General features: G+C 39.1%; 2 protein-coding genes and 3 gene segments (V, D, J or C); 1 reads left to right on the forward strand and 4 right to left on the reverse strand.

Moving 5' to 3' along the window:
- Positions 1 to 26447, reverse strand: part of LOC122329698 — a 610329-nt gene that overhangs the window by 62969 nt on the left and 520913 nt on the right.
- LOC122329697 overlaps positions 1 to 26447 on the reverse strand; it is a 601685-nt gene that overhangs the window by 56743 nt on the left and 518495 nt on the right.
- The window catches only part of LOC122329696, a 603783-nt gene that overhangs the window by 54225 nt on the left and 523111 nt on the right, over positions 1 to 26447 (forward strand).
- zgc:91999 (uncharacterized protein LOC445104 homolog) lies at positions 1285 to 12590 on the reverse strand. The gene is made up of 10 exons (XM_043226148.1): positions 12433 to 12590; positions 9691 to 9759; positions 8186 to 8342; positions 6877 to 7112; positions 5769 to 5924; positions 5520 to 5695; positions 4752 to 4872; positions 4446 to 4519; positions 1779 to 1858; positions 1285 to 1706 (listed from the first exon to the last, which is right to left on the reverse strand). The coding sequence occupies exons 2-10, from the start codon at positions 9745 to 9747 to the stop codon at positions 1594 to 1596; spliced, it is 1170 nt and encodes a 389-aa protein (XP_043082083.1). The 5' UTR covers positions 9748 to 9759; positions 12433 to 12590; the 3' UTR covers positions 1285 to 1593.
- The window catches only part of LOC122329666 (SH3 and multiple ankyrin repeat domains protein 1), a 46362-nt gene continuing 32839 nt past the window's right edge, over positions 12925 to 26447 (reverse strand). For 2 of the 5 annotated variants that reach the window (XM_043226101.1, XM_043226102.1), the window contains exons 16-28: positions 25747 to 25829; positions 25545 to 25669; positions 24458 to 24593; positions 24278 to 24358; positions 24131 to 24139; positions 23225 to 23251; positions 22930 to 22989; positions 22621 to 22736; positions 22214 to 22337; positions 21872 to 22119; positions 17778 to 20473; positions 15627 to 16715; positions 12925 to 14762 (exon numbers count right to left, since the gene is read on the reverse strand). In XM_043226101.1, the coding sequence (XP_043082036.1) occupies positions 14681 to 14762; positions 15627 to 16715; positions 17778 to 20473; positions 21872 to 22119; positions 22214 to 22337; positions 22621 to 22736; positions 22930 to 22989; positions 23225 to 23251; positions 24131 to 24139; positions 24278 to 24358; positions 24458 to 24593; positions 25545 to 25669; positions 25747 to 25829 (4876 nt within the window). In that variant the 3' untranslated portion in view covers positions 12925 to 14680. The remainder of the gene's footprint in view (positions 14763 to 15626; positions 16716 to 17777; positions 20474 to 21871; positions 22120 to 22213; positions 22338 to 22620; positions 22737 to 22929; positions 22990 to 23224; positions 23252 to 24130; positions 24140 to 24277; positions 24359 to 24457; positions 24594 to 25544; positions 25670 to 25746; positions 25830 to 26447) is intronic. The other 3 variants (XM_043226103.1, XM_043226104.1, XM_043226105.1) reach the window with 3 other exon arrangements.

The raw sequence follows: 26447 nt of genomic DNA on the forward strand, positions 1-26447 counted from the left end.
AGTTCAGAACAATTGCCATTTGATGAAGTTAGCTAGATGCTAATGCTACAGAAGACCAATCCAAAAAACGGATAAGTTGGTTGGTGTTATCATAACTTTACCATTACCGGTCAGATTTAAAACATTTACACTGTAATATAAGGCCAGAAACATAATCAAAACAAGACAAAATATTAGATATTTTTATAAGTTGTGTTTTGGTGGGCCTTAGTAACTTGTAAAATGGTTTCGGGCTTTATGCTGCTACACAGTTGAGCTACAGAAGATAAAAAGTTAGCGCAAACAGATTTAATGTTATTCACAAATAAAAAGTTTAATAAGCAAATTAGCATTCCCATGAATTAACATTTTTTTTTAAACATTAATATTTAAGTAAATATTCTGAATAATTTTTTGAAGAAAGCAAGGATGCATAAAACTGACTAAAAACGGGTAAAGACATGTTTAATGTTTCAAAGCAAACTCTGGAACGATTTCTGAAGGATCACGTGACACTTCAGACCGGAGTAATGATGCTAAAAATTCCTGGAATAAATATAATTAAAAATTTTAAAATTCAAATAAAATTCTTTTGAAATGAAATAACATATCCGATTTTTAAATATTGTATTTGGTCAAATGCACCCAGCTTTGGTGAACAGAAAGCAATTAATTCTGTGAAAAAAGGAACGACCCCAGGCCTTTAAATGGTAGTGTAATATTAATTAAATAATAATTTATAATATTTCAAATGCACAATTTTTTTTTGAATAATTATATGTAAATAATATATATATATATATAATTTCTCCTCTCTTGACTGGAAAACAGATGTGATTTCGGATCCACCACCAGAGGTCCCCTTCATTCCAGGATTAATGGCTGGTTGCCATAGTTACGCACCTGTTCCTTGTTGTTTATCCGGACACCTGTTCAAATTCCTCCCCTGCCCCTTCGGTCCGGGATGTTGCCGTGTTGTGTATCAGAGCTGACAATCAAGCGGTCAGCGCACAGAAAGGGTATTTATACTTTCATTCAGTCCAGATGAAATATAATAGGGCATTGCTTCTGATGATAACAGAGGCTGTTTCTCCAGTGCCCCGCAATCTTTCTAACAAGCTCCTACTGTTTTTTCTACAACCCCTCATTAAGCAATATATAAATTACAAAGAGGGCGTTTCTCGGCTCTGCTTGAGTCCTTAGCTGGTCTCTGGCTTTTTTGGAAGTTTTCCAAAAGCATAGGAGGGAAAAATGCGTTAATTAAAACGAACAACACCCTATACTATTAAATAAGGAGTCGTGAAAGAGCCTTAATGTTTTATTTTCATTTTGGTCGTAGCTGTTAATAGTTTACCAGAGACATGGCGGGCCGAAAAGTATTAGGACACTTAAAATGGCTGAATGTCACTGCATTAGATGATATAAAGCAATAATGTAACACATAAACGAAACAGTTTTCAACCCCCACCCATGGATAAAATGATAAAGAAGTGTATACTGAAGAAAAGTGAAAAAGTTAGATGATGTTCACTGTTATTTCATTTCTGATGGCCTCCGTATGTTTTCCATGACTCTGAATAGACATCGGTTGAGCCTCGGCGATGTTTGGAGACATCATTTGACAGGCAGCACGTAATTGGCCGGATAAAAGCCCTGGACTCCGCCCTCCTTGACGCCCCAGCACCAGCCCTGGTCGTCCTCGTCCTCCACCTTCAGGAACTCCTCACCTGTGAGACAGACACAGAGCGGTGAGCTGCGGCGCTGGGCTCTTGGAGCTGAAGCAGAAGCTCACCCGTCACCTGCTCTGAACGAGAGCTCGTCTGCCTCCTCTCCGCTGTAGTTGTACAGAGCTCGAACACGCACTCCTCCGATCATCACCCTGCGCCGAAACACAACACAAACACGCTGCATGTCAATATCAGTTACATAATATTCATATTTATTCATATTTTGCTTTTTTTTGTCTTTTCGTCATTTCTATTCTCTCTCTCTCTCTATAAAATGTATGTATTAGTATTTCTATATAGCTTTATATTTTATATTAGTTTTAGTAATTTTATCAGTTGGAAAGCCAACATTTTTAATTATGTTCTCTAAGTTATGCATCTAATATTTAGATTTTATTTCAATATAAAAACATATTTATTTCATTTAAATAAAATGTTTAAAAACTAAAACTTAAAATGCTGTGAACTCATTAAAATGACTGTTTTCTACGTTTTCTTATCTTATTATTGGCGTTAAAGGAAGCGGTGCTGTTTATTCACACTGTACTTATAAGACAGCTTTGCATTGTGTTACTATTTTTTGCGACTAAACACATTTGACCTCAGAATATCCTTGAAATGTTTGCTAGTTTAATACATCTGGGCAGTTGACCTAAAAATGTACATTACTTCTGAAAATGAATCCTATTATTTATTTCATCGTACATCATGTGCATGAAAATCATACATATGTCATTTATTTATTGCCTTTTGTTTCTGCATAGAGGTGGGTAAATCTAAAGAAATCATTTCACACGCAAAACAAGGTATATAATATAGCCTTTTTAATTGACATGAGCTAGCATGGATATACATGCACTGTAACAAATAGAATATCATTAATAGAATAGAATACAGTTGCACAAGTTAATATTTCTAATGGACCTGAGTCCAGTTTTGCTATAATCTTAACAAAGATTAACAGACAAACACTGTAACGAATAGAATAGAATAATAAATGATATATTATGTTATAGACTGGCCTGAAGTAATCTTCTTGTGTTTGTTTATGGTCTGGTCAGAGCCGGCGGCTACAAACGCAGCTAATGATGAGCGATGAAGTCGGTCTCGTGTTATTGTGCTGTGGGATGTGTTTCCAATACATTTATTTATTTGTGCCACGATATTAAAACCGGCCGATTTTCCAAAAGGCTTCGCTGAATAAACGCAATGCACGCTTAAAGGCCAAACCGGTCGTGGGTGTTTCTATATCGCTGTATTTCTGAAGGTCTTTAGCGTGTAAAGCAGCGTTTTTAAGCTCAGATCTGCTTTGTGTGCAGCCGTTACCATGGAAACCTCGATCCCTCGAACACCTCCTGATTGAATCTGCATTTTTAGTAAATTTGTCTGATTCGCTCGGCAAACACATTTTACTTGTTAACAACGAAAAAACAGTACTCTAGAAGGACTAGCTGCTGTTGTTGAGAGCTGATGTTACTGGGATGTCTACCGGAGGTTTTTATTTATGTTAATATTTCTCAATGGACCTGAGCTAACGTGGACTACATTTGAAAATAATCTTAACAAAGATTAACGCACACTGTATTAAGTGTATAATGTAATATAATTTTGTTCATATTATAAATAATATTTGCTTTGCAACATTGCTGTCACATGACCTCACGTTTATGCATTTCGCCCAAAAACATCTCTTAAAAAAATCAGCTCCTGCATCCCGCGCCAGAGACAAACCACACACTTCAGTCCTCGTCCAGTCTCTCCGCTCCACACTTACACATTTCGTTTCCTAATCTGATTCAGTCTAATTCTTTTCTAATTAACTTGATTTAATTAATATTACCTTTGACATTTTAATAGAGCACTTTGCATGCAAAATTTCTCGGTGAAGGCAGAAGATTACAGGTGAACAGGGCAGGCGTTTGAACTAATACGCACACTTTGCCAGTTGATTAATCACATACATGAAGGCAGTTCATTTGTATTTATGTTTAAATATGAAAACCAGGCATTATCGAATTAAATATGCATAAACCTTTTTTTTTTTAAATCAAGAATCTGAGCGTTGGATTAAGCCAGGTTAAATTTTACTTTAGTTTTGTTTTACAGAGGGATTCGATATATCACTCATATAAATTAATAAAAATGTATTTGCCTCCTGTTTTTAGGAATAAAACGGTACATAAACCAGGATATAAAGAAACATTCAGAATATAAAGAATAAAAATAACTAGTGCTGGGCAGCTGTTAAGTGCAATACAAAATAAAAGTTTTTGTTTACATAAAGTGTGTATATTTATTAAGCATGTATAAAAACACACACATACAGAATATATTTAGCAAATAAATAAATTCTTCAGAAATAAATTATATTAATATATATATAATTTTAAATATGCACATGCATTTATATGTATGTATTTATAATAATACACAGTGCACGTACATATTATAACTTTTATTATGGATTAATTAATCATGATTAATTGTTGCCCAGCAATAAAAAGCTGATTTCCAACTTATTTTGTGAAAAGGACTATATATTTTAATTGGACTCTATAGACGCAAATAGAAAAAGTCTAATCAAATACATTTTTTATATTTATGAACTTTGGATGTTTTCTTTCCACTACTGAAAAAAATTCTTTTAGAGATGATTAAAAACTGAATCTTCCTATAGGTGTCTCTTAGTCTTCATGTAGTTATATATATTGCATATTTGTGTATGTCTGATGAGCTTACGCTTTCTCCTCAGTTCCTCTGAGTATTTTTGGTTTCTTTCCTGGTTTCTGCTTTTTAATCGGCGGGTTCCATTCCTGCCACACACACACACACACACACACACACACACACACACACAGAGATAAGATTACAACATTGAAATGTAAAGGCAATAAATAGCCAAAATGTAATCACATGGGCTGTGTGGTTCATTTAAAGCTCAGAGAGTCATGCAACACTGAATTTCAACGGCTCATGGTAGAAAAATGAACCGGGACAAAAAATGAGGAAAGCTTTGCCCATAAAGATGCATGTGATGACACACACCTCTATTTTGGGCCAGTCTGTCGGCATGCCCGGCCCGTGATTGTTCTTCCACCAGCGGAGATCATCGGGCTCACTGATGGACATGAGTGTGTGATGCAGCTCGCTGTACACCGCTTTAATACTGAAACACACACGGTACTCAGAAAACACCACAGACCTGACTTCGACAGAAACGCATCTTTACATGACGCTGTTTGTCTTTATAACGGAGCCTGAAAAGTAAAAGTCCTGACTGGTGCGCTATGTGAGACGTATTTATAATATTAACTTATTCCGTCTTTCGTCTACGAGATAAAAAGCGCCCCGGTGTAATTTCATTGTCATTAATATATTTATAGCAAGAGTATTTCGAACCAGACATAAAACGATTCGATTTTGATGTTTTCTATGTTCACTGAAATTTTATTTTTAGTACTTTTGTTGTAAAAATAGTTTATGTTTTTTAATGCTGTCACACAATTAATTGCGATTGATTTAGATTTCTGATCGTCATTAAACTTTTAATTTGAATGCGACTGACAGCGGTAAGATTTTTGAAATATGATTTTTATTTATTGTTAAACAGAAAATAATAATAATAATAATAATAACAATAAAAATGAAATTCTATGGCAAAGGTTTATTCATAATTGACATTTGAATAAAATATTAAAATAACGTAATTAACTGCAATTGCAAATTGGCTAAAAAATAGACAACGCTAACAAATATTTAGTTTGTTTTTCTTCTAAATGTGTAATTGTTGTACAGCTTGTGTGTGTCTCAGACCTCTCGTTGTTGGTAATGTCCAGGTGTCTGTGAATGGACAGGAAGGCCTGCTTCAGGAAGCTGATCCTCTTCCTCTCCTCCTCCTGTGATTGGTCGAACACCGACTCCATCTCCTCCATGTATCGCGGTGCGAAGCCAGTGACGTCCTCTAGAACCTTCTCATAGCGATCACGTGCCTGAAAAACACGCACCTTCATCAAGTCCCGGCCGTAAGCGCTGTTTGCTTGCGGCGTGCGATCGCTGACTGACCTTGCTGCGCTCCTGAGAGGCTTTCTCTCTGGCCTGCTGGATCTTGGACAGTTTGCTCTCGCTCAGCTTGGCGTTGTGTTTGGCTTGATTCTCTTTCTCCTGAGCGCTCTCCTCTTTCTGACATGACTTATGATACACGGCACGGGCCTTTTCCAGCTAATGGAGACACAAAGATTTATGATTAGTGTCATGTAGTGCTTTTCATAATATGCTACTGAATGTTACGCACTGGAGATACTATTCATCTTTTTCTACATTTCTCATTAAAGCTTCCAATGCATTTTTTATTACAATATTATACATTAGAGTATTATATATTTTTTATGTATGCACAGAAAAATCCTGGAAGCTATTTTTACTGACAATATTTTTCAACAATATTTTAACAATCAATAATAATAAAAAATCATATATATATATATATATATATATATATATATATATATATATATATATATATATATATATATATATATATATAATATAAGCAATTGTCAAGCAATTAATCACATTCAAAAAAGCTTTTCACATAAGCTTCACATAATATATATGTGTATTGTGTATATTTTTTTATGTGTATATAAATGCACGCACATATATTTACATATTTTAATAAATATAATAAATCAAATGTCACAAGTGAATCAGAATCAGAAAAATAGTGAAAATACATATACTTTGCAAATAGATTTCTGGTTGGAAAAAAAATAACAAAAGTAAATATATGCATTGTAAATTCAAATCTGCAGATGCAGAAAGATGGCATGCAATAAAATGAAAATTTACAGTAACCTTGTTTATATTTCTTGACAACATGCTACGCAACAAGCACCTCCCCTATCACAAGTGACCACGCCCCTTAAAGCCGATTGGCTAAAAGTGTGTTTTGGCGCTCACTCCAATCGATTTTCAACAGCGTTTCTCACAAATCACACACTGTACCTTTAAATGTGTCTTACTTTCCATTAGTCTGAGAAAAGACATGTTACAGCAACATCTCAGAACTCATATATACTCCAGAACATGCTGCATGTCATTCTGAACCAAGAGGAGTGAAAAAAAACGGTTCGGTCGATTATTACCCAGTGATTAACACGTGTATATATACCTTCTTCAGTCGTTTTTCCCAGGGCTTCTGAGCGCGGGAGAAAGCCGTCGCGAGGTCATGTGACTCTCTGAATCCGCAGAACATTTTCCGCGGGAACGTCTCCTTCTGCCACGAGCGAATGCGTTCTCCGTCTTCAGAAACCAGAGACTGGGAGACTGACGTGTGAAGGGCAGACAGACGCTCGGTGGACGAGAAGAAGCACTGCCAGGCCCTCAAGAGGGACCCGTACAGAGGCCCTGAGAGGAACACACACTTTTAACTCTGCATAAAAGCCACAAGCAAATTAAAGGGTCGACGACAACAGAACCTTCAGATTGAAGCGGCGTTATTATAGATTTTTGAAAATGACCTTTGCGTGTGAAATAAATGAAAATAAATGAAAGTGCACCGTGTATAAAGTTATTGTCTCTTAAAAGGAAGAGTCGCCTCTGATTCACTGAAACGAGTCATTATTAAAACAAGTCTCAAGTCGACGTCAAAATGAAACGTATTGCGTGCCCATTTGGTCCAATCACGTTACAGGCATGATGAGATAAAATCGTGACTAGTCGACCAATCACTGCAGAGTAGCATCGTTAAACGTAAACGAATCGTCTGGGAGCAAGTAAGATAAAAATAAATGCGCATGAAAGTGTTTTTGACCTTGTATGCTAGTCAGCCTGTTGTCGGGGATTCCCAAAACCAAAATATGAATCTTTCATAACCCATCATAGGGGCGCTTTGAAGCAAATGATCTCGCGGTGAGGCATTGTCTAATTACGTATTCATTAAATTGCATATATTTCAGAACATAAATCTGAACATTAGCATGAAGCCAGACAAAAAAGGTTAATTTTTTACAGAAACCAAATTTAGCATTCGTCTTTTTAATAGAAATTCTGAAACCGCTGTCAAAAACTAGAAAAAAAGGACCTACTATCATGCTTTCAGGAATTGAAATGATTTACATCGTCAATCGAATTCGGCAAATTATTACAATTATTATTAAGACTTGTGCATGTAAAATAAGAAAACAGATGTTTGCTCAGATTATTCATATTGTTATGTAGAAGCCCGTTTCCGATCTTGCATTTCTGACCTTTTTTCTGGTACAAGGTTGAAATTGCAAGCTATATAGTGAGAACTGTGGGATAGAAACTGAGAGCATGTCTAGAAAAAATCCAGATATAAAAAGTCACAATTAACCAACAGAAAAACAAGATGAAACCCATCAATGAAACCCAACAAGATGAAAGCAACCCATCAAACCCATCATCAACCCCATCATGGCCTGCTGTCTAATGCAGCTCGTGGTGTTTTTGAGACTCACGGGTGTCAGTGATAGCCTTCCACTTGTTGCTCCATTCGGTCAGCTGGCGGGCGTACTGCCGCTCCACAAGAGCCCGGTCCTTCATGCACGCCATGATGTCTTTACAGGCCTGGTACGACTCTGGGGTCCTCTGTACCGTCCGGATGTAATTTCCTGGCTAAGAGACCAGAACGGAAGGAAACCGATATCATTTTTCTATGAGCTATATGTAGTATTTTTTGCTTGGTTTCAAGTCGAGTGCGAGATCGTTAGGATCTGAGATGGTTAGGAAAGCATCTCAGGTGTCCTTCGTGGAGAGGTTCAGACCAGACTGCATCGGACAAATCCATCTTAGTGGACGAAACGAGACATTTTCATTGCAAAATGTGTGTATTTACAGATATTAGAGTGCTGTATTGTTAGTTTAACGGCATCAAAAATGTGCTAGAATCAAGTCAAATAAATATGCATAACAAAAGATTTTTGATATTAGATTTGCATTCTGTGTCGAAATAAGCATTTAAGCTGTTGAGGCTAGCTATATATTAAATATCACTTTATGGAAGCATACTGTTATAAAGTTGCATAAAGTTGGACATACTAATATATCCAACATTATATAATATATATATATATATATATATATATATATAGTACATACAAAATTTGTGATGTAGTGTATATTGCTTTACATGAGCATTTATGCAGATAAATGCTTTATATATATATATATATATATATATATATATATATATATATATATATATATATATATATATATATATATACATATATATATATATATATATATATACACACACATATATATATATATACACACATATATATATATATATATATATATATATATATATATATATATATATATATATATATATAAAATGACTCATCGTTTCAATTAGAAGGAAAGCATAGGACAAGACAGCTTGTGGTCAGTAAGTCACTTAACATTACATTTGACTTCAAGAAAGCCAGTGTTCACAAATCATTAGCTATACAAAACACTAGAGGGAGCTTATTTGCTGTTAATTAAACGTGTTTGAATGAATCTGTCAGCAAGACGAAAGCTGTGTTGTTCATCTGAACCTCGACTGCTTTCTGTAGTTCACAGCATTAGTTGGGAGAAGCTTTCTTTAGGAAGACTAAACTATCGGTATCTGTACTGGCAGATATTATTCTGAATATTCGGATATGCATATTGGCTGAGAAATCTAGAATCTGCGCATCTCTAACATCTATAAATACTTAATTTTAATGATGCATTTAATCACCGCTATATTAATTAGCTACACGGACTTATTATACGGCTTAGGGTTACTTGCACGTAATTATGTATAACTAATTGTTATGATAATAGTAAGCATGAGGACATATCTGGATATCCCGAGAATCGAGTCTATATCCAAAATCGACGTTCCAGATCAGCCACGTTTGAGGTTCCGTCTCGGCTGAGATGCTGCCTACGTAGGGAGCAGACAGAATGCTTGGAAGAGCATTTTTCTTACCATCCAGAAGCTGATTTTGTTGATGTCCTCAGAAGGGCCCGTCGGAGGGTCTGCCATGGTCGCCGCTGGCTGCAAAACAGACCGATAAACATGTAAGAAGAGGCATCTGCATGCTTCAAGTCAGGGTCTATAAATGCAGTAATACACTAATAGATGTACAGAGTTGTCCGTCCGGCCCAGTTTTGCTTGTTGCACCAGCCTCGAGCCGCTGTCGCCCTACTTTTTTTGCCGTCACCCCCTGAACCCGTCTTAACACGTCGTGTGACATTTATTCAGGGGCATCTGGTTTTGTTTGCTCATTTGTTCCCAGAATCCTCCGAGATGCTTCCTGGCAGACAGACGGCCGCTCGGCTGCAGCGCTTCACAAGCTTCTGAACCTTCTGCACATTTCCGTTTCCCGAGGCCGGGTGTTTCCGTCTTCTGGTTTTGATATACTGCGGGATTAACTGCATGCTGCCGTTTTAAAGCGCTTGTTCAAATCACTACGAGCAATAGGACAGTGACCGCACACTTGGCAAACAGCACTAACTAGTACAGATGCTCTTGAAAAAAAACAAACCACTTCACCTGACAAGCTACTTTCTGCTGCTGCTTTCCTCGCTGGGCTTCAAGCCATATAACAATAACCAGAATTGTAGTTATTTTACCTAAAAAAGAGACTACACAGATAAACGAAGCACACTTTGCATACTTATAAAAAGAGCTAGCATGCTTTAAAAGAGTTAATGTTTTCAAAAACTTAGTTAGTTGAACATAAGCGTTTTTTTGACCCACTTAAGTAGGATAAAAGGGCATCTTTATACATAATTTGATAACATTATGTTTGATATATAGACAAGTGCACTGTTAAATGAACTGACAGAAATTTATGGTAGACACAATATATAATTTAATGTATACACATGTATTTGTAACCATGAAGTCGCAATTTAGTAACATAATTTTATTATTAATCATCAGTAATCAAGTGCCGGTGCTTCAGTGTGGTAGTCAACACTTTAAATGCACTTTTTTTAAAGCATGACAAAATATTAAAATATAATGATGTATAGTGCACTTTTTAAAAGCATGTTAATGAAAGTGGACTCTCTTTAAGTGACCTTTAACGTCATCGACATAAAAAACGTATTATTTTAAGCTTGTAAGTTGGCTACAAGTGCACATTAAATACAATTTATACGTATTTATTTTTCTCAAGGGTAACAAAAACTAAAAATGGTTTAGATTCTAAAAACACTCAGCAACAGCACGCAAAATAAACGACAAAATGGCAAGAGCAAAAAGAAAACAGTGTCTGCAGAGCAGGTGGTTATCAAACCGGTCCACAAATCACTGCAATTAAAGAAAAGATGGCCTGGTCATTTCAGATGATAATAGAATGCGAGTCACTGCTACACAGCTCAGATTAAAGACTACTTACACATGACTTATGCCTAAACGCATGTAATTGCACTGCCTAAAAAAGTCCAACTGATAAAAGGTCTCGGGAGAGAGATTCTGGCCGCAATCCAGAGCATGCAACTGTCCGTGTGAATCACTCGGGGGACTCGTCGCATGCGAGCCTGCAACTGGATCTAGACACTTCTGATGATAAAAACATCTCTGAAATGTGCTGTCAGTTTAACATGATCAACAGTGACGGAAATCTAGACATCACAAAACACACAAACTACCTAAAATCATGAGTGGACGTCACTGCATCTGCATGTACGATTGCACGTGTTTGTGAGCGTACTGTAAGGGCGTGTCCGTGTGTGTGTGTGTGTGTGTGTGTGTGATGCTGCTGGAATCCACGATCAGAAATAGAATTCACCCCCACCCCAGAATTCCATCCAGCAGCCGAGCGACTCCAAATAAACACAAGCTGGTGGGTCGTCTTACACACACACTTCATAACACACACTCTCTGTGCGAAATGCATAACAGAGTCCAAAAAGCATTTTCTGACGGCTGATATTTGCCCCCTGAAAGTGATTTTCTATTTATGAGAGCACATGTTGTTCTTAGACGAAGCCCATTGTGTTGAAGGCAATCAACACTCTGTAGAAAAGGTAGTGGGGGGGGTTAAGGTATAAAAGCCAAAAAATATTAATACGAATCTTAAAGGTCCTGATATTTACCATTTATGGATAAAAAAGGTACAAAGATAGAACTTTTCGTTTTTTGGGGGGGGGTTTTTTGACAGTGAATGAGTTAAATCACTACCGAATCAAAACGCATAAATAAAATAAATAGTTTGCATTTGAAAACTATTGAAAGGACTTTTGGATATATAATTTCTGATTGTGTTAGCAAATGCAAACCCACACGTATACAGAACATTATATGTAACATTTACAGCTGCAGTCTCAAACACGAATAAATTACATAGAAAAAGGCTTTTTAACACTTTATTTTACACGCAAGTAACCCTAATCCTAACTCTAACCAGATAGTAATTATTAATATTACTCTGTAGAATTAACCTGTAACAGGGACACCTTAAAGTAAAACGTAATGAAATCACACAAAATATTTAAAAAAACATTTTAAAAAGTTCTTTTCTAATTAATGCATGTCGTTTGCATCATATTAATTGAAGACAAATGAGCTATTTGTACTCAAATACACTTGTGGCACAAGCGTTTAGTGTAAGTGGGGTGCAAAAAGCAGTTTAAAAACTTATGCTGGAACACCTGTAAAACATTTTCTGTCAACCACTCATAAACTTAAGTCAATCTGCAGAAGAAAAGCCGAACTGACCTGTCACTCCAAGGCTTTTTCCTTCCGTTCTTTGGCTTGTTCTGCCCTCCTTTAAGTCTCCCTCACTTCTCTCCCATGTCTTGTCTGACGTTGCTCCGGTGTGTGTTGTGTGTGTGTGTGTGTGTGCAGTCAGTCAGCTGTTGCGGAGCTGCATATGTACATGCAAGTGTGTTTTTCTTCTCCTCTCTCTCTCTCTCTCTCTCTCTCTCTCTCTCTCACACACACACACACACACACACACACACACACACAGACATTCTCTCTCATCTCAGTGTAAATGAGTTGTCAGGTGTGAAATTTAAGTGTGTTGTAGAATGTGAGAGTTATGTCAGCTCTCTGTCAGTCACAGCTCAGAGCGAAAAACGGCCAACATGTGAAGCAATTAGTAAGCATCAGTGTGTTCACAGAGCAGGTTCAAAAACACTTTTAACTCTATCAAAATAATGCAATTTCTATAATGGTAGCATACGAGGTGTTTAAAGGCGCTGCACATGAATGTTGATGATTGTTTATTATCAGAGTTCATCACCTCAGCAACAGGACGGTGGCCAGTGTCATGTGATCTCTACTGCATCAAACACAGTCAAGCGTGGCTTGTCCAAAACATAAGGAACAGTTCATCCTAAAATGAAAAAGTCATTATTTACTCATCCTCATGGTTGTTACCTCCATGGAACTTATCAAAGAAAGATTTGCTTAAAATGTTCTCATCCAAAATGTAGACGAGAAAATGTAGCATTGCATCGCTTGCTCGCCGTCGGATGCTTTGCAGGTTAAGTGACGGACTGGAGCGCTGTGGATTAGTGTGGTGTTTTTATCAGATGTTTGGACTCTCATTCTGACGGCACCCATTCACTGCAGAGCATCCTTTGTGAGCAAGCGATGCAATGCTACATTTCTCTGTGAAAATAAAGAAACATACAGCCATTTTTGGCTAAACAAACCCTGTAGCAAAGCGTACAACAAAAATGGGACTTAAAAGCTGCAAAATGATGAAAAAGTAAACCATTCATGTTGATCATTTCCGTCAATTATGGTCAAAAAGAGATAAATTCAACAAGAGAATAATTTATTCAAACCTCTTAAGTAGAGCTTATATCATATTCATCAATTATTGTACAGAACAATAGAAATATCTGATATTTATATATATATATATATATATATATATATATATATATATATATATATATATATATATATATATAATTTAATTCTGCATACATTTCCATACACACGCTCACACATACATATATATATATATATATTTCCTTTGTTCCTATTTCCTTAAATATATTTTCAAATGAAATGGAGTTATGCTTTACTCCTATAAAACAACCACCACCGCCATAACAAAACACACATACATACACACACACACACACACACACATACACACACAGTTCATGTTTGTGTGCATGTATGTGTTTTGTAGGTTAACAAGAGCGCACTTAAGCAATATAAACGATGGGTCCTTTCATTGTGTTCTGATCTTTGGAAGACTGATTCTGCTTACGGTATTAAAACGCTTACATACTTAATCCTTATATGGTTATTATTGGCGTTACGATGACTTTTTTACTGCTTAAAGTCAACACGAAACAGTCTCTGACCCATTTTACTTTCGTAATCCAACGCATCTTATTAAAAAAAGGACACTCGATGATAAAAATGTAAGGCAGGACTTGATTTCATCTATTGCAAATCGATTGGACGGTGTCTCTATATGACTGGCGGTTAAAAATTAAAATTAAGGAAAATTACATTTACATTTGCATTTTTTGTTTTCTTTGGAATAACGCACACTAAAATGTGTATTCAAAAAGCAAACGGGGTCGTTCTGGTTTCATGTTGACTTTAATCATCATATTATCAGATGAATAAAAGCCTAAAATATGCACAGTAGCCTCATTTGTATTAATATAATAATGTCGTATTACTAAAGTTCATTACACCTCTTGATCTCGTCATCCCAAAAATCAATGAAAGAAGTACATTCTCTCTGTCTCTGACTGGCTGAAGACGCTTGGCCGTCTGGCTTCAGCAGGGACGACAAACATTTGCTCAAGATGACTTTAGGTTTCACCCCGCGAGAGTGTTCGAGTTTTTCATAGTGCGTCTCCATTGCAATCATCCCCACCTCTGTCCTTCAGTGGAAGTCTTTCCCTTTCATCCCAAGTGCTTTTTGTCTAACCCCATTCTTTCTTTCTTTCTATCCTCTAACTGGTTCTCTCACTAATTCTCTCCTCTAGCTCTGAGTCGCCTCATCTCTCATGCGTTCGTTCTGCCCTTCAGAAGAAACAGTGGAGACAGAGAAAGCAGAGGAGAGCCTAGAAAACATGGAAGGGGGGAAAGAAAAAGAAAGGAGGCAGAGCATGAGGCAAAAAACCAAAGTGCTGGATATACTGATCGTCTACAGACTACGATGAGGAATTTGGCATTCAAAGAGCAATTAAAGTTACATAAGTGTTCAGTATATAATTATAGGGCACGTGTCAGTTGTGCAATTTCAAATAAATGCCAGGTTTAATGAAAGGAATGAGCTGTAATTCAATTGATTTGATGATTTTTGTGGTTTTAAATGAAATACGAAAAATCATAACTTAATCCATTTATGTTATAATATACACTGCTAGTCAAAGGTTTGGTCCACTCGTGATTTTTGATCTAAAGGCTTGTGCATACGTTTACATTTCTAAAATTTAAGTTTCGTTTTTTAGTGCACAAAAAAAACAAGGAAACGTGAAAACTGGTTTTGAATTCAAATTATTTCCTAAATTTGTGGAAAAGGTTAACAATTAAGAATACGTCCAAAACTCTGACTGGCAGTGCAAAATAAAATATGTATACATGAAGGTCGCAGTCTAGAGAGGAAATGGGTTTTGTGATCAAACGAAGTCTTCCTTACTTTACTAAACTTCTTTTAATAAACATCATCTAAAGCATACAAAAACATCAAGGGCAGAATATTTATTTATTGTTGAGTAAAGCTGCAGGCAGAATTATCCATGCAGAGCTAGACGGTTATGAAAAAGGTGGACCATTTTTAGGAAAACTAATATAAACTGAATTTTTTTTTTCGTTTTCGAAAAACGAATTATCCCCTACTACTCACTTTGCTTTCTGATGTTCTTTCGAGTGCTCATCTAAACCTACTGTTTAGTTCCCCTCCTTTTCTTATCTTGCTATCTCACCTGTCTGTAAGTCTCTTAAGCGCGCGCTCAATGTTCATGCGATGTCCGACCCGACTCACGCCCAGATCCAGAAAGTCCTCTTTTGTCAGAGAAGGCAGGTGGGAGCCGTCAATCTCATTGTCGAGAAAACGCTCCCGGTGCTCTGCCAGATTCAGGTAAGTTAGCCAATCAGCAACATCATATTTGCTCCAGTAGGGGAGGGGCTTAGACACAAAAGGCTGATTGGGTGGAGGAGGAGTTAAGGGCGGGTAGCCCATACAGGAAGGGGAGGAGCCTCCAGACAGGAAATTGGTAGGAGAGAGAGAGCTGGAGACCAACGCCGGGTTTGGAGCCACAGGTGACGGGAGCGGAAAGAGAGGAGAAGACTGTGGGAAAAAATGCTCTGAATATTGATGGGCGACTCCCAAAGGGGGGGTTAAAGGAGGCTGTATTTCGTATGGAGAGCCGTAGAGCGGCGCAGAGGGAAAGAGAGGGAGCGAGGATGGACGTGGTGGTCCAGGTTGTGGGTGGTCCGAGCAGGAGATAAGGGGACTGGGCGCTCGTCGTCGCTGGGTGTACGAATGAGATTCGGAACGGCGTAGCTCTGGTCCGGAGAACTGAAACTCGCAGGCTTTACCGCGATACTTAGAGCGATGCTTCGGGGACAAGGGATAGGGAGAATAGGATGGAGAAAGCGGTGGATGAGAGACAGAGGAAGGAGACAGAGGTGCGTGGGAGAGAGATATCGGGGAAATGGGAGGATGGGGTAACGATGGAGGAGAGAGGGGTGCATGAGCCAGAGAAAGAGGAGAGAGGGGGGCATGGGGCAACGACGGAGGGGACAAAATCCCGTGAGGAAAAGAGATAGGAGAATTTGATGGCGTCCAGTCTTTGAGAGGAGGTGGAGCTGGGGGTAATGGGGTCGGGGTCAACGCTGGGGTGAGAGATGTTACAGGAAGAGGAGATGAAGGTACAGGGTTAGGGTTCAGAGCCATAGAGGGGCAGTTAGTTGTTAAAGAGTTAGGGGGAAGGTTTGGAGAGAAGGAGCGCTGGAGAGACGGCACAGAAGCAGGGAGGAGAGGCACACAGCCGGAGGGATCGCCTGGAAACCTGTGAAGAGTAAATGAAAGTGTGTAAAAAAGAAAAATACAGGACTGCCCATTTAAATCAGAAAAACAGCTATAAAACTAGGGTGTTGCCAGTGAAAACATTTGCCATGACACACATACACACGCACATATGTATATATATATATATATATATATATATATATATATATATATATATGTGTGTGTGTGTGTGTGTGTGTGTGTGTGTGAAGAGATCAGATGCAAAGGCCTCTAAAGCCATCAAAAATGAGATTATGATATGCTCTTCAAACATTGTCTATCAAGTACTTTTACTTCAAATTTTCAAAATTCCAGCCTTAACCCATCCGGAAATAACAGTACTATCTTTTGCTGTAGTGTGTCAGTAGGAAATACCAGTTTACATTTCCAAAGGTTTGCTTTGACAACAGCGAGTGCTCCTCACAGAGATCTGATCTCATCATCCAGTCTGTTTGGAGTAACATGAAGAAACAGAATTAACTGGGACAGACAATCAGAAACTTTACTGCAAAGCTGCAATACTGTGATTTAAAAAAAAAGAAAAAAAAAAAGGCTGAGGGTACTGAGGATGCTTTTAACAATAATGTAATTTATAGATTATTCATCAATTAACTTCTACTAACTAAATCACATTAACATTTGTGAACAACTTTTACATTTAACAGCTTTGCCCTAGGTTCACTTGAATATAGTTTTACAGTTAGGATTTTTTAAGCTTATTGGAGACGTTTCCACAGTTCTTCTGGATTTAGTCTGTCTCCGTTTGTTCTGTTTCTTCAGGTCATTCCAGACATACTTGATGATAAGATCAGATCTCTGTGCGGAGCAATGACTGCTGTCAGACTCCTTATGCAAACAAAAATCTCACTGGATTATTTTATATATACTATATTTATAATATTTATATTTTTTACCTACACTCCATTTGAGATATAGTTGGAGGAAAAAGGTATATAGTTAAAATATAACTGTACATTATACCACATAATGAATGCAGAAATCTATGAAATTCTTAAAGGGTTCACAAACTTCTGTGTCTTTTTAATTTCACAAAACGTCTCACCTATGATTTGTCGGTGGTGCCTGACTCTGCCAGCCACCAAGCTGTTGTAGTTTACTGCTGAGTTCATTTATAATGCTGGCCTTAACATTGGAGAGAGGAGAGTTCAGACGACGATCCATAAATGACGGCATCTTCACTGCAGCATCGCCTCCTCTTCCCTGTTCCTGCTCTTCCTCTTCCCTTGACCTGTATATGTTGGGAGCGGTGCTAGCCTGCCGCTGTAGCGGCGGTCCGGTTCGTCCATTTTCTGTGTGCATGTGATATTTTGACATATTCTGAGTGTGCGTTTTTGCAAGTGGCGGGTTTGGAGGTTTGGATTTATGCATGTGTGGTTTGTGTGTTTTTTGAGCGAATTTATCAGGATGAGAAAGAGACGAATCCAGAGACACTCTTCGGTCTCCTTTGAATCCATCTCCTACTATCCCACTCTCCATGCTTTCTCTCCGTCTTCCTCCCCTCTCCTTCTCTCTGCCTCCTTCTTGTTCTCGTCGTTCTCCAAAGTTTTCCATGTGGTGATCGCTGCTGCTGTGACTATCCAGTTCCTCAATCCCAGAATCGACCACAGCCTCCGACCAATCGCGGCCCTTAAGTGCCGGAGGAAGTCGGTCACCTGCGATAACTGATGTATTTTCCAAAGGCATTGTTGTGGTGACAGTCATTACAGCTGCAGTTGCAGCCACAGTGGAATATGACATAGAAATGTTGGCATGGCCTTGCTGAGGGTAGAAAAGCGGGAGAGGACGATGCAGCGACATAGGGTCAGATGAGGCGGTTGGGGCAGAAGGGGAACTCGATGAAGGGAATATCTGAGGAGAAGGGAGAGATGGGGAGAGAGCTGACTGGGTCAGATTGGCCACCTCACTGTCGTAAGATGTAAGACTAGAAGCGGCAGAGTCTCCCGCTTGTGGCGAGGGTAAAGGTTGGGGTTGACTGGTGTTCGGGTGCTGGGAATAGCCTGAGGTTTGTGACTGGGGCAGGTTTGCAGGAGGTATTTTGGGACACAGCTGTGGAGGGGGGATTAGAGGAGAAGGTGGGAAAAGATATGGATGCACCACAGCAGAAGGATGGACGGGTGTCTGCTGTGAGTCAGCTTGCGTGTTGTCTGGTAGGGACATGGCGTCTTGCGGGGGTTTGGACAGCGTTTGCAGAGACTGTTGCTCCTTGGGTAGCTGAGATCCTGACAGCTCCTTCTGTTGTTGTTGTTGATTATATTCTGTTGTTCCACGGGTGTCTATTTCTATTCCATTTGCAAACTGTATAGGGGGAGGTAGGGGCTCTGCAAACACAAACTCGTCATCCACATCCACAGACGGAGCAGGGGGTGGAAGCACCATCACATCGCCACCCTCTCCAACTCCTAGATTTTGCCCTCTCTTTGCATCCTTCTCTCCCTCCTTTTCCATCCCACTCTCTCCCATCTTCTGTCCTCCTCTGTCATCCTGGGAATTACCAGTGAGATTTCTGTCAGCTGTGCCAAGTTCATTCTCCTTGCCTATAAAGGAAGGTCTGCGGGGAGGAGGCTTGGGAGGTATCCTCTTGTGCCCTTCCCTTTCTCTGTCCCGCATGTAAGTGTGGTACTGATTGGCTCTGTCTTGAAGGTGAGACTGGTACTGACTGGCTTGATTATCTGTAAACCGCACCTTTGGTGCCCCTCTTTCCTCTCGATCCACAATATTCTGTTCACTCCATTCCAAGCTCCCTGTCCCACCACCACTTAATCGAAGCATCCGAGGGGACTGAGGGCGACTCTGCGGGACTGGCCCGCTTGTTGTTGGAGAGGCACCGCTAAGGTAAAGAGAGGTGTGTGACTGGTAGATGTAAAACGGAGGAACTGGTTTTTGGTTTGGAGACGAGACGGCAGAAGGAAACGCTCCGGTGCTAGACATCTGCCGACCAAAGTGGCGCTCTTCTCTACGAGTACGCCGGTCGTCTTTCAGTGCTCGCTCACGAGCCGCCAGCGCCAGTCCAAGTGGGCTTGTTGGGTCTAGAACCTTCCCTGTCAATGGGTGGATGAAGGTAGTGGCTTGATGAGGTGTAGCTGATGCATACTGAGGCAACCCAAATGCAGGAGGCATGCTTAAGGCATCACCGGAGATCAGTCCCTCATCGATAGATTTAGAAGGGCGCAATCGTGCGGAGGTGCTAGCCTCCAGGGAAGTCTGAGCAGACTCCTGCTCATCTAACATGTCCTCCTCAGAGGAGTAGTAGAAAGAGGTGCTTCTTCGGCGGGAGTCACGGTAGCGTTCGCGTTCCCGCTGTGCTGTGCTCTTGCCCAGTGTTTCCAGTTTTGATGGGATGCTAGGTGGTTGAGGTGGAGTGGGTGTAGGTGTCATGACTGGGTTTTGAGGCTTTGCGTCTTCTTGCTCTTCGTTATTCTCAGGAGACGGTTCTGTATCCTCACTGCTCGCCCGGCTGCTGTGCCCAGAGCTGCTGGTAGATGGCGCTTTCACAATAATTGTTGGGATGGAAATGGAACTTTTTTCCAACTTTTCTCGGCCGGTCTCCTCCACCTTGCGCTGCTTCACTAACAGCCCCTTTCCACCTTGCCGACCTGCAATTTTGGCCACGGCTGGAGCTTGGTTCCGCTGTGCGGTGGACTGCTTGGGGCCTACATCGGAGGGAGGCGTGGCATTGCTGTAGCCACGCCTCAGGCCACCCATTCTCGCTCCTCCCATCTTGCTGGTATCAGTTTCAGCCTGGGAAACACAATATTTCAAAGTTTTAAAGGGATAGTTCGCCCAAAAATGAAAATTCAGTCATTATTTGCTTACCCTTGTGTTGTTCTAGTGCTGTATGCCCTTCTTTTTTGTGGACCACAAAAGCGGGGTTTAAAAAAATAATAATCCCATGCGCTCGTCCATAATAATAGGCAATCAACATAAAAAAAGCATAAAAGTACAACAGAATGGTCCTATATGACATATGCTGTATATTCCAAGTGCTCTGGGGATATATTACAGGGTTTGGCAAAAAAACAAAAAAACAAAACGCCCTGTATTATTTAACAAACATCCTGACCTTGGACATTGGTTTCGGTGAATGACATTCATGCATTCTTGAGGCTTTATTAGTGAAGTATTCTACTCAGACTCGCTTGGGAAAAGCCCACAAGCAGTGAAAAATCAAGATTATTAAAACATGAGATGAAATGCAATCCATGTACTTTCCTTTCTTATTTATTCAACCTTTATTTAACCAGGCAAGTTAATTAAGAACAATTTCTTATTTTCAATAACAGCCTCTGGGATCACAATGGATCCATTGCGTTCATGCAACAACAAGTCATCGCGGTCATCTGTAAACCGTCATTTTGACTGCCATGACAACCATAGTTCCAGTGCAGTTATTCAACTCAGCGAACAAAGTACTTATTACCCAAGATAATATTATTGTCAGAGAAGGCAGGTGAGAGCCGTCAATCTCATTGTTGAGGAAATGCTCCCGGTACTCTGCCAGATTCAGGTAAGTCAGCTAATCAGCAACATCATTTTTGCTCCAGTAAGGGAGGGGCTTAGACACAAAAGGCTGATTGTGTGGAGGAGGACTTAAGAGTGGTTAGCCAATACAGAAGGGGGAGGAGCCTCCAGATAGAAAGATTTTTGGGAATTTCCTGGCATTGGTTTTTTTTATGATGCATTTTTTAAAACTTGTTTTGCTGGAGTGAACTGCTGCGCTGATAAGAGACTCATCAACTCACAGTTGTGCCCAAAGATCAACAGTCATGGTTAAAAGGTTAAATAATATGTTACATTTAAGTTTATGATACTATATAACTCCCCAACACTTGAAATGTATGGTACATGTCACATGGGATCATTCTGTGATACTTCTTGCACTTCCACTCTGTGATACTTCTTTTATGAAAAGTTTGATGCTGGGCTCTTTATATGAAAGAGCGTGTGTGTGACGTTCTTAAAAAAATTCTGTAGTACAAAAAAAGAAAGGACAACACAGGGTGATGAAATTATGACTTAATTTTCATTTTTGGGTGAACTATCCCTTTAATACTTTTATTGTGGCTGTATATGTCCAGGAACAGACAGGTAAGAATATGACCAATGTCACTTCACGAAGTCTTTGACCAGCGCTCTTACCCTGCGGTTGGGCGGGACCCTGTGCTGTGTCTGGCTATGAGGCAGATGGTGGGATGGAGGCAGAGGAGGGACAGCATAAAAATGTGTAGGTGCCGCTCTCCTGTCTGTGTGTCCGCCGGCAGACAGGGGCGGCTCAGGCGCTGAGGTGTCGGGCGGAGGGGGGATGTCCTCTGGTCCAGGCACAGAAAGACTACGAGACAGCTTCATAGTGGGAGGATGGAGATGTACCCTCTCCTCCTCGGTCACTCCTTCGGACAGAAGACACGCAGAACGCAGTTACACAAACTGCACCTAGAATTACCGAAAAGAGATGGATTCAGCACCTGTTGCGTTTAAACTCACCCATGGATTTCTGACGCATCATCATTGCACGCTGAGTTGAATGGCCTGATGAAAACTGGGCTTGGTTATAACCATACCCAGACCCTGATGACATCATGCCAACACCTGATTGTTCGAGAGTTTGCTGTAAAAAAAGAGAAAAGACTGATGCGACGGAAGCTTTGCTTTTTTTTTTCCAGCACCTGCAGTATAGAAGTGGCGTTACTCTTGCACTTATTACCAGGTGAAAAGCCTTACTAACATGACTGCGCAACAGCTAAGATCAAGTGGGGATAAGAAGCCACACACTACAAAGAACCCTTTTATTCCACCAAAACGTACTTTAAACTATGAGTAACCTGACTTCACTGACCAGCTTCCTCAACGCTGTGTTAATCAGAACAGAGATAATGAGACAAAGATGTTACCTCATTAGCGTTAAAGCCCTTGTTTCGTTCCTTCTTTCCCCCGTGACCTCTGTGACCCTGAGAGTCTGATGTGCTAATTGTCTGCTGAGCAGCAGCTAGAATCTCGTCCAGCTTGTCTGGAGAACGAAAAATAAAATGAACGGGCAATAAGTCATGAAAACCTATTTTTTAAGTTTTTTATTTAGACTGGAGGTGAAACCATATACAAATAAATAATTTACATTAAATGTCAGATTCAAAAGTACGTATATAGACACAAATATATAGCAGGAGATGAAATTTAAGGAATGCAAAGGAAGGGTTTCTTACTAAGGGCCATTTGATAGACACTCTTCTTCTTTTCTGGCGCTTGAGAGCTCTCTGTGTGATCTGAGCATAGAGAAAAACACATGCGAAGAAATGTAACACAAAAACGTATCCGGCCATAACGATCCTAACGAAAGCTTACAAGAAACAAACAAACATTTGGGAATTCATCCATTGCTCTCTCATATCATATCTGATAATCACACTCAAAATACACATTTCATCACCCGTATACATTTGAAATCTGACGTTCACATTCTCATAAATGCAAAAACAAAAACAAAAAAAATCAAGTCACCTGGTTTCTTTTTCCATGGTGAGGCAGCTGTAAAAGGAAGTGAGTAACGTTAAATATGCTAAGTGTGTGTTTAACTGGATATTTCATATTTAGTTTAGCTTTTTTTAATCATTTCACAATGATTCCCTTGCAACAGTATCGACGCTGTCAATACCCGGCAAGGATTTTTCTCAAGTTTGCAGTCCACTTTTAGTTGTCATGGTAACAAACTAAGACAAAAACTGACAGCCAGCAAACATTATAACATGTTTTCACTGTCGTTGACATGGAACAAATTTCATAACCATTACATGTAAACCACACACACTATTATAAATCTAGTCTGATACTGACTGATAAACGAATGAAGGACCTTGTCAGATTTTATATGAGAAGACAGATTATCCAAGTAAAAGAAAGCAGCAAACTCTATAAAATATTTTGATAAGATTAAACAGTTAATTTCAGAAAACTTGTCCGAAAATATATATTTCACAACAGAAACAAGAAATCATTTTTGCTTAATGAAGCCTGAAAATTAAGTCTGTTTTAGGACCTTTTTTGTTTTGTTTTTGCATTATACCCTTTATGACCAAAAAAACAAAAATAATTTTTTTATAAGTGGTTGAGAAATACAAATACTGTAAATAAAAAAATGAAAAAAAAGAAAGTGACTGATGAGAGTAGCATGAAAAAAATATTGTAGGGGAAAAAGTTAAATATGTAAAACCAATGTACTCAATTCACATGTACATATTACACACACACACACACACACACACATATACATATGCATACATATATATACACACACACACAGTATATATATATATGCAATTATTCCTAAACAAACAGTTTTTGTGAGATTCTTTCTAAAACAATTACACAATTATAAAAGAATAATAGAAATATTATAAAACAACACACCTTTCTCCACTGTGTGCAAAAAAGAAAGAGAGACAAACAAGCAAACGATGAGTCAAAAAGACATCTGACTGCATGATGTCAAGAGTTTCAGGGCGGCAGTGAACGTGCAGCGTAATGTATGTATGTTATGTGTTTGCAAGAGCGTACCCATCTCCTCCAGTTCTGAAGTCATGGATTTGGAGCGCAGAGCTATAGCCGGAGGGGTCAGCCGTTTGCTTTGCTGGGGAACTAAAGGGAGAGAGTGCTGTTAAATCAAATCAAACGCTGCCCGCGACGCCATTCATTCATACTCCCACAGACAAATCCACAGTAAAAACGCTCACTGACCTTTCTTCTTAGGCATTTCCTCCATCTCAGGATTTCGCGCTACCATGACGACCTTCACCATCAGACTGTTCCCGCCCTGGCGAATCATGTTCACCACCTGCCTGTGACCCACCTTCACTACATTGATTCCATTCACCTGTGAAAACACAGCCATCGAGAGTAACTTAAGATACACTGGAACACATAACTGTTTAAAAGTTCGGGGACGCTTTGCATCGATCAAAAGTGATGCTACAAAAGATTCTACTTCAGACAAAATGCTGTTCTTTTCAAGATTAAATGCGTCACACATATTATATCACATGCAATAATATACAGCGGCACAACATTGATAATAATCAAGATTCTTGAGCAGCAAATTAAAACGATTTTTGAAGAATCGTGGCAGAAAATTCAACTTTGATCAATATGCAGCTATTCTGAAACATAACATTTCACGATATTGTTTTTTTACTATATTTCTAATCAAATAAACAAAGCCTTGGTGAGAAGAAGACTTTCCTCAAAAACACACAAAGCACCAACCCTACATTTTTAAACGTATATACTCTATTTACACTCGACTTTCAGAAAAATGAATAAAGATTTTAAATACAACTATATTTAACGATTACATAAGAAAGTTCATTCGATTCGCAATTTAAGGAAAGAGAGAGAAACGCAAGAGGGGATTCTCATCCGACTTGATTCGAAATGATTCAACGTGATTCATGAAATGAAGCAGCCGGGAACCATAAGGTGAAGGTGTTCGCTAACAGGACGGTTCGTCTGGAGACGCATCAATTAAAATATATTTCGCAATACCACGTAGTCAAGATGGCATATACGACTCCTCTTCCAGAATCAAATTAAAGTAGGTAACACAAGTACCACAGTGAGGTTTATCACCTCCTGTAGGTGTTAAGATTTGTTCAACACCTCCCAGACTGGAGACCATGCCGCTAAACTCGTTTTTGGCTTTTGCAGCGATGCAGCATTTGGTCTGCTATAACTTTCAGTGGCTCTTTATCTAATGCAAACTTGTTTTAGTGGGTCGTTAAAAGTGTCTAAAACACGGCTGATGAAAGGAGGCGGTGTCTGGGCTAACCTCGATGAGGAAGTCTCCCATCCTCAGGCCGGAGCGCCACGCGACGCCCCCCTCGTCGACAGACTCCAGGTACTGCAGAGCGGGGAAGGCTGGGGTCGGGCTGAACTCCTCCACGGGAGTCTGGGCTGGAGATCACAATCACAATGTCACGCTGAGCTCGCCTTTCAGAACGGAAAAGAGCCCGCTGCTGCCCATCACTCACCTTTGGCCCCTCGGAGTACAAAACCGAAGCCCTCATTGTCTTTTTTCTGCAGAAGTACAGTTTTCTCTTTTATGATGTAGTCACTGTCAGAGAGAGAAGAGAGGAGCTGGTGTGAAAGATGTTCCTCTGAAGGATTTTAAGTTAAACCAAACTAAATAAATAAATCAATAACTTAATTTCAGTTAGTTGCCAATGCAGCGTTTCCCTTTTTCATTTAGTTTAGCGTTACGTAAAATATATAGACGTATGAATTGTAATAATAATATTACTACTAATAACAATAATAATGAAAAATGCATCAAATTTGGAAAAAATTTAAACTAATTAAATAAATCAAATATATAAACAACCAAAATTTGGATTCAAAATGTTTTATTTTATTAGTAGCCATACCGTACAATCAAGAATTCTGATTTACTGTAAATTTAAGTGCTAATGTACTAAACAAAACATAAAAACCACACAAAAAAAGAAAGAATAAAAAAGGGAAAAACTCAACAGAAAAAAAAATGACAAATACTTACAAAATTACAATAAATATAAAAATAATAAAAAATATAGATAAACTACAACCATAACATTTTTTATAAAACAACGATGCACTGAATCCACTGGAAAATCAAGCTGTATTAGAAAATGTCAGCCAATTTCTTGGCATTTTAAGCAACTATCATCTTGGACCGGCAGCAAAAGGGCTATAG

The sequence above is a fragment of the Puntigrus tetrazona genome, chromosome 24 (genome assembly GCF_018831695.1).
Source record: "Puntigrus tetrazona isolate hp1 chromosome 24, ASM1883169v1, whole genome shotgun sequence".
Classification (NCBI taxonomy): domain Eukaryota; kingdom Metazoa; phylum Chordata; class Actinopteri; order Cypriniformes; family Cyprinidae; genus Puntigrus; species Puntigrus tetrazona.

What these genes read in the sequence shown, in the direction of transcription:
- zgc:91999 (XM_043226148.1), bottom strand. Translation starts at nt 9,747, where the DNA reads ATGGCAGACCCTCCGACGGGCCCTTCTGAGGACATCAACAAAATCAGC. An exon ending in GGGAAAAACGACTGAAGAAG is followed by an intron (nt 5,925 to 6,876) that starts GTATATATACAC and finishes TGTCTCCATTAG; the next exon opens with CTGGAAAAGGCCCGTGCCGT. An exon ending in CGAGCTCTCGTTCAGAGCAG is followed by an intron (nt 1,707 to 1,778) that starts GTGACGGGTGAG and finishes TCTGTCTCACAG; the next exon opens with GTGAGGAGTTCCTGAAGGTG.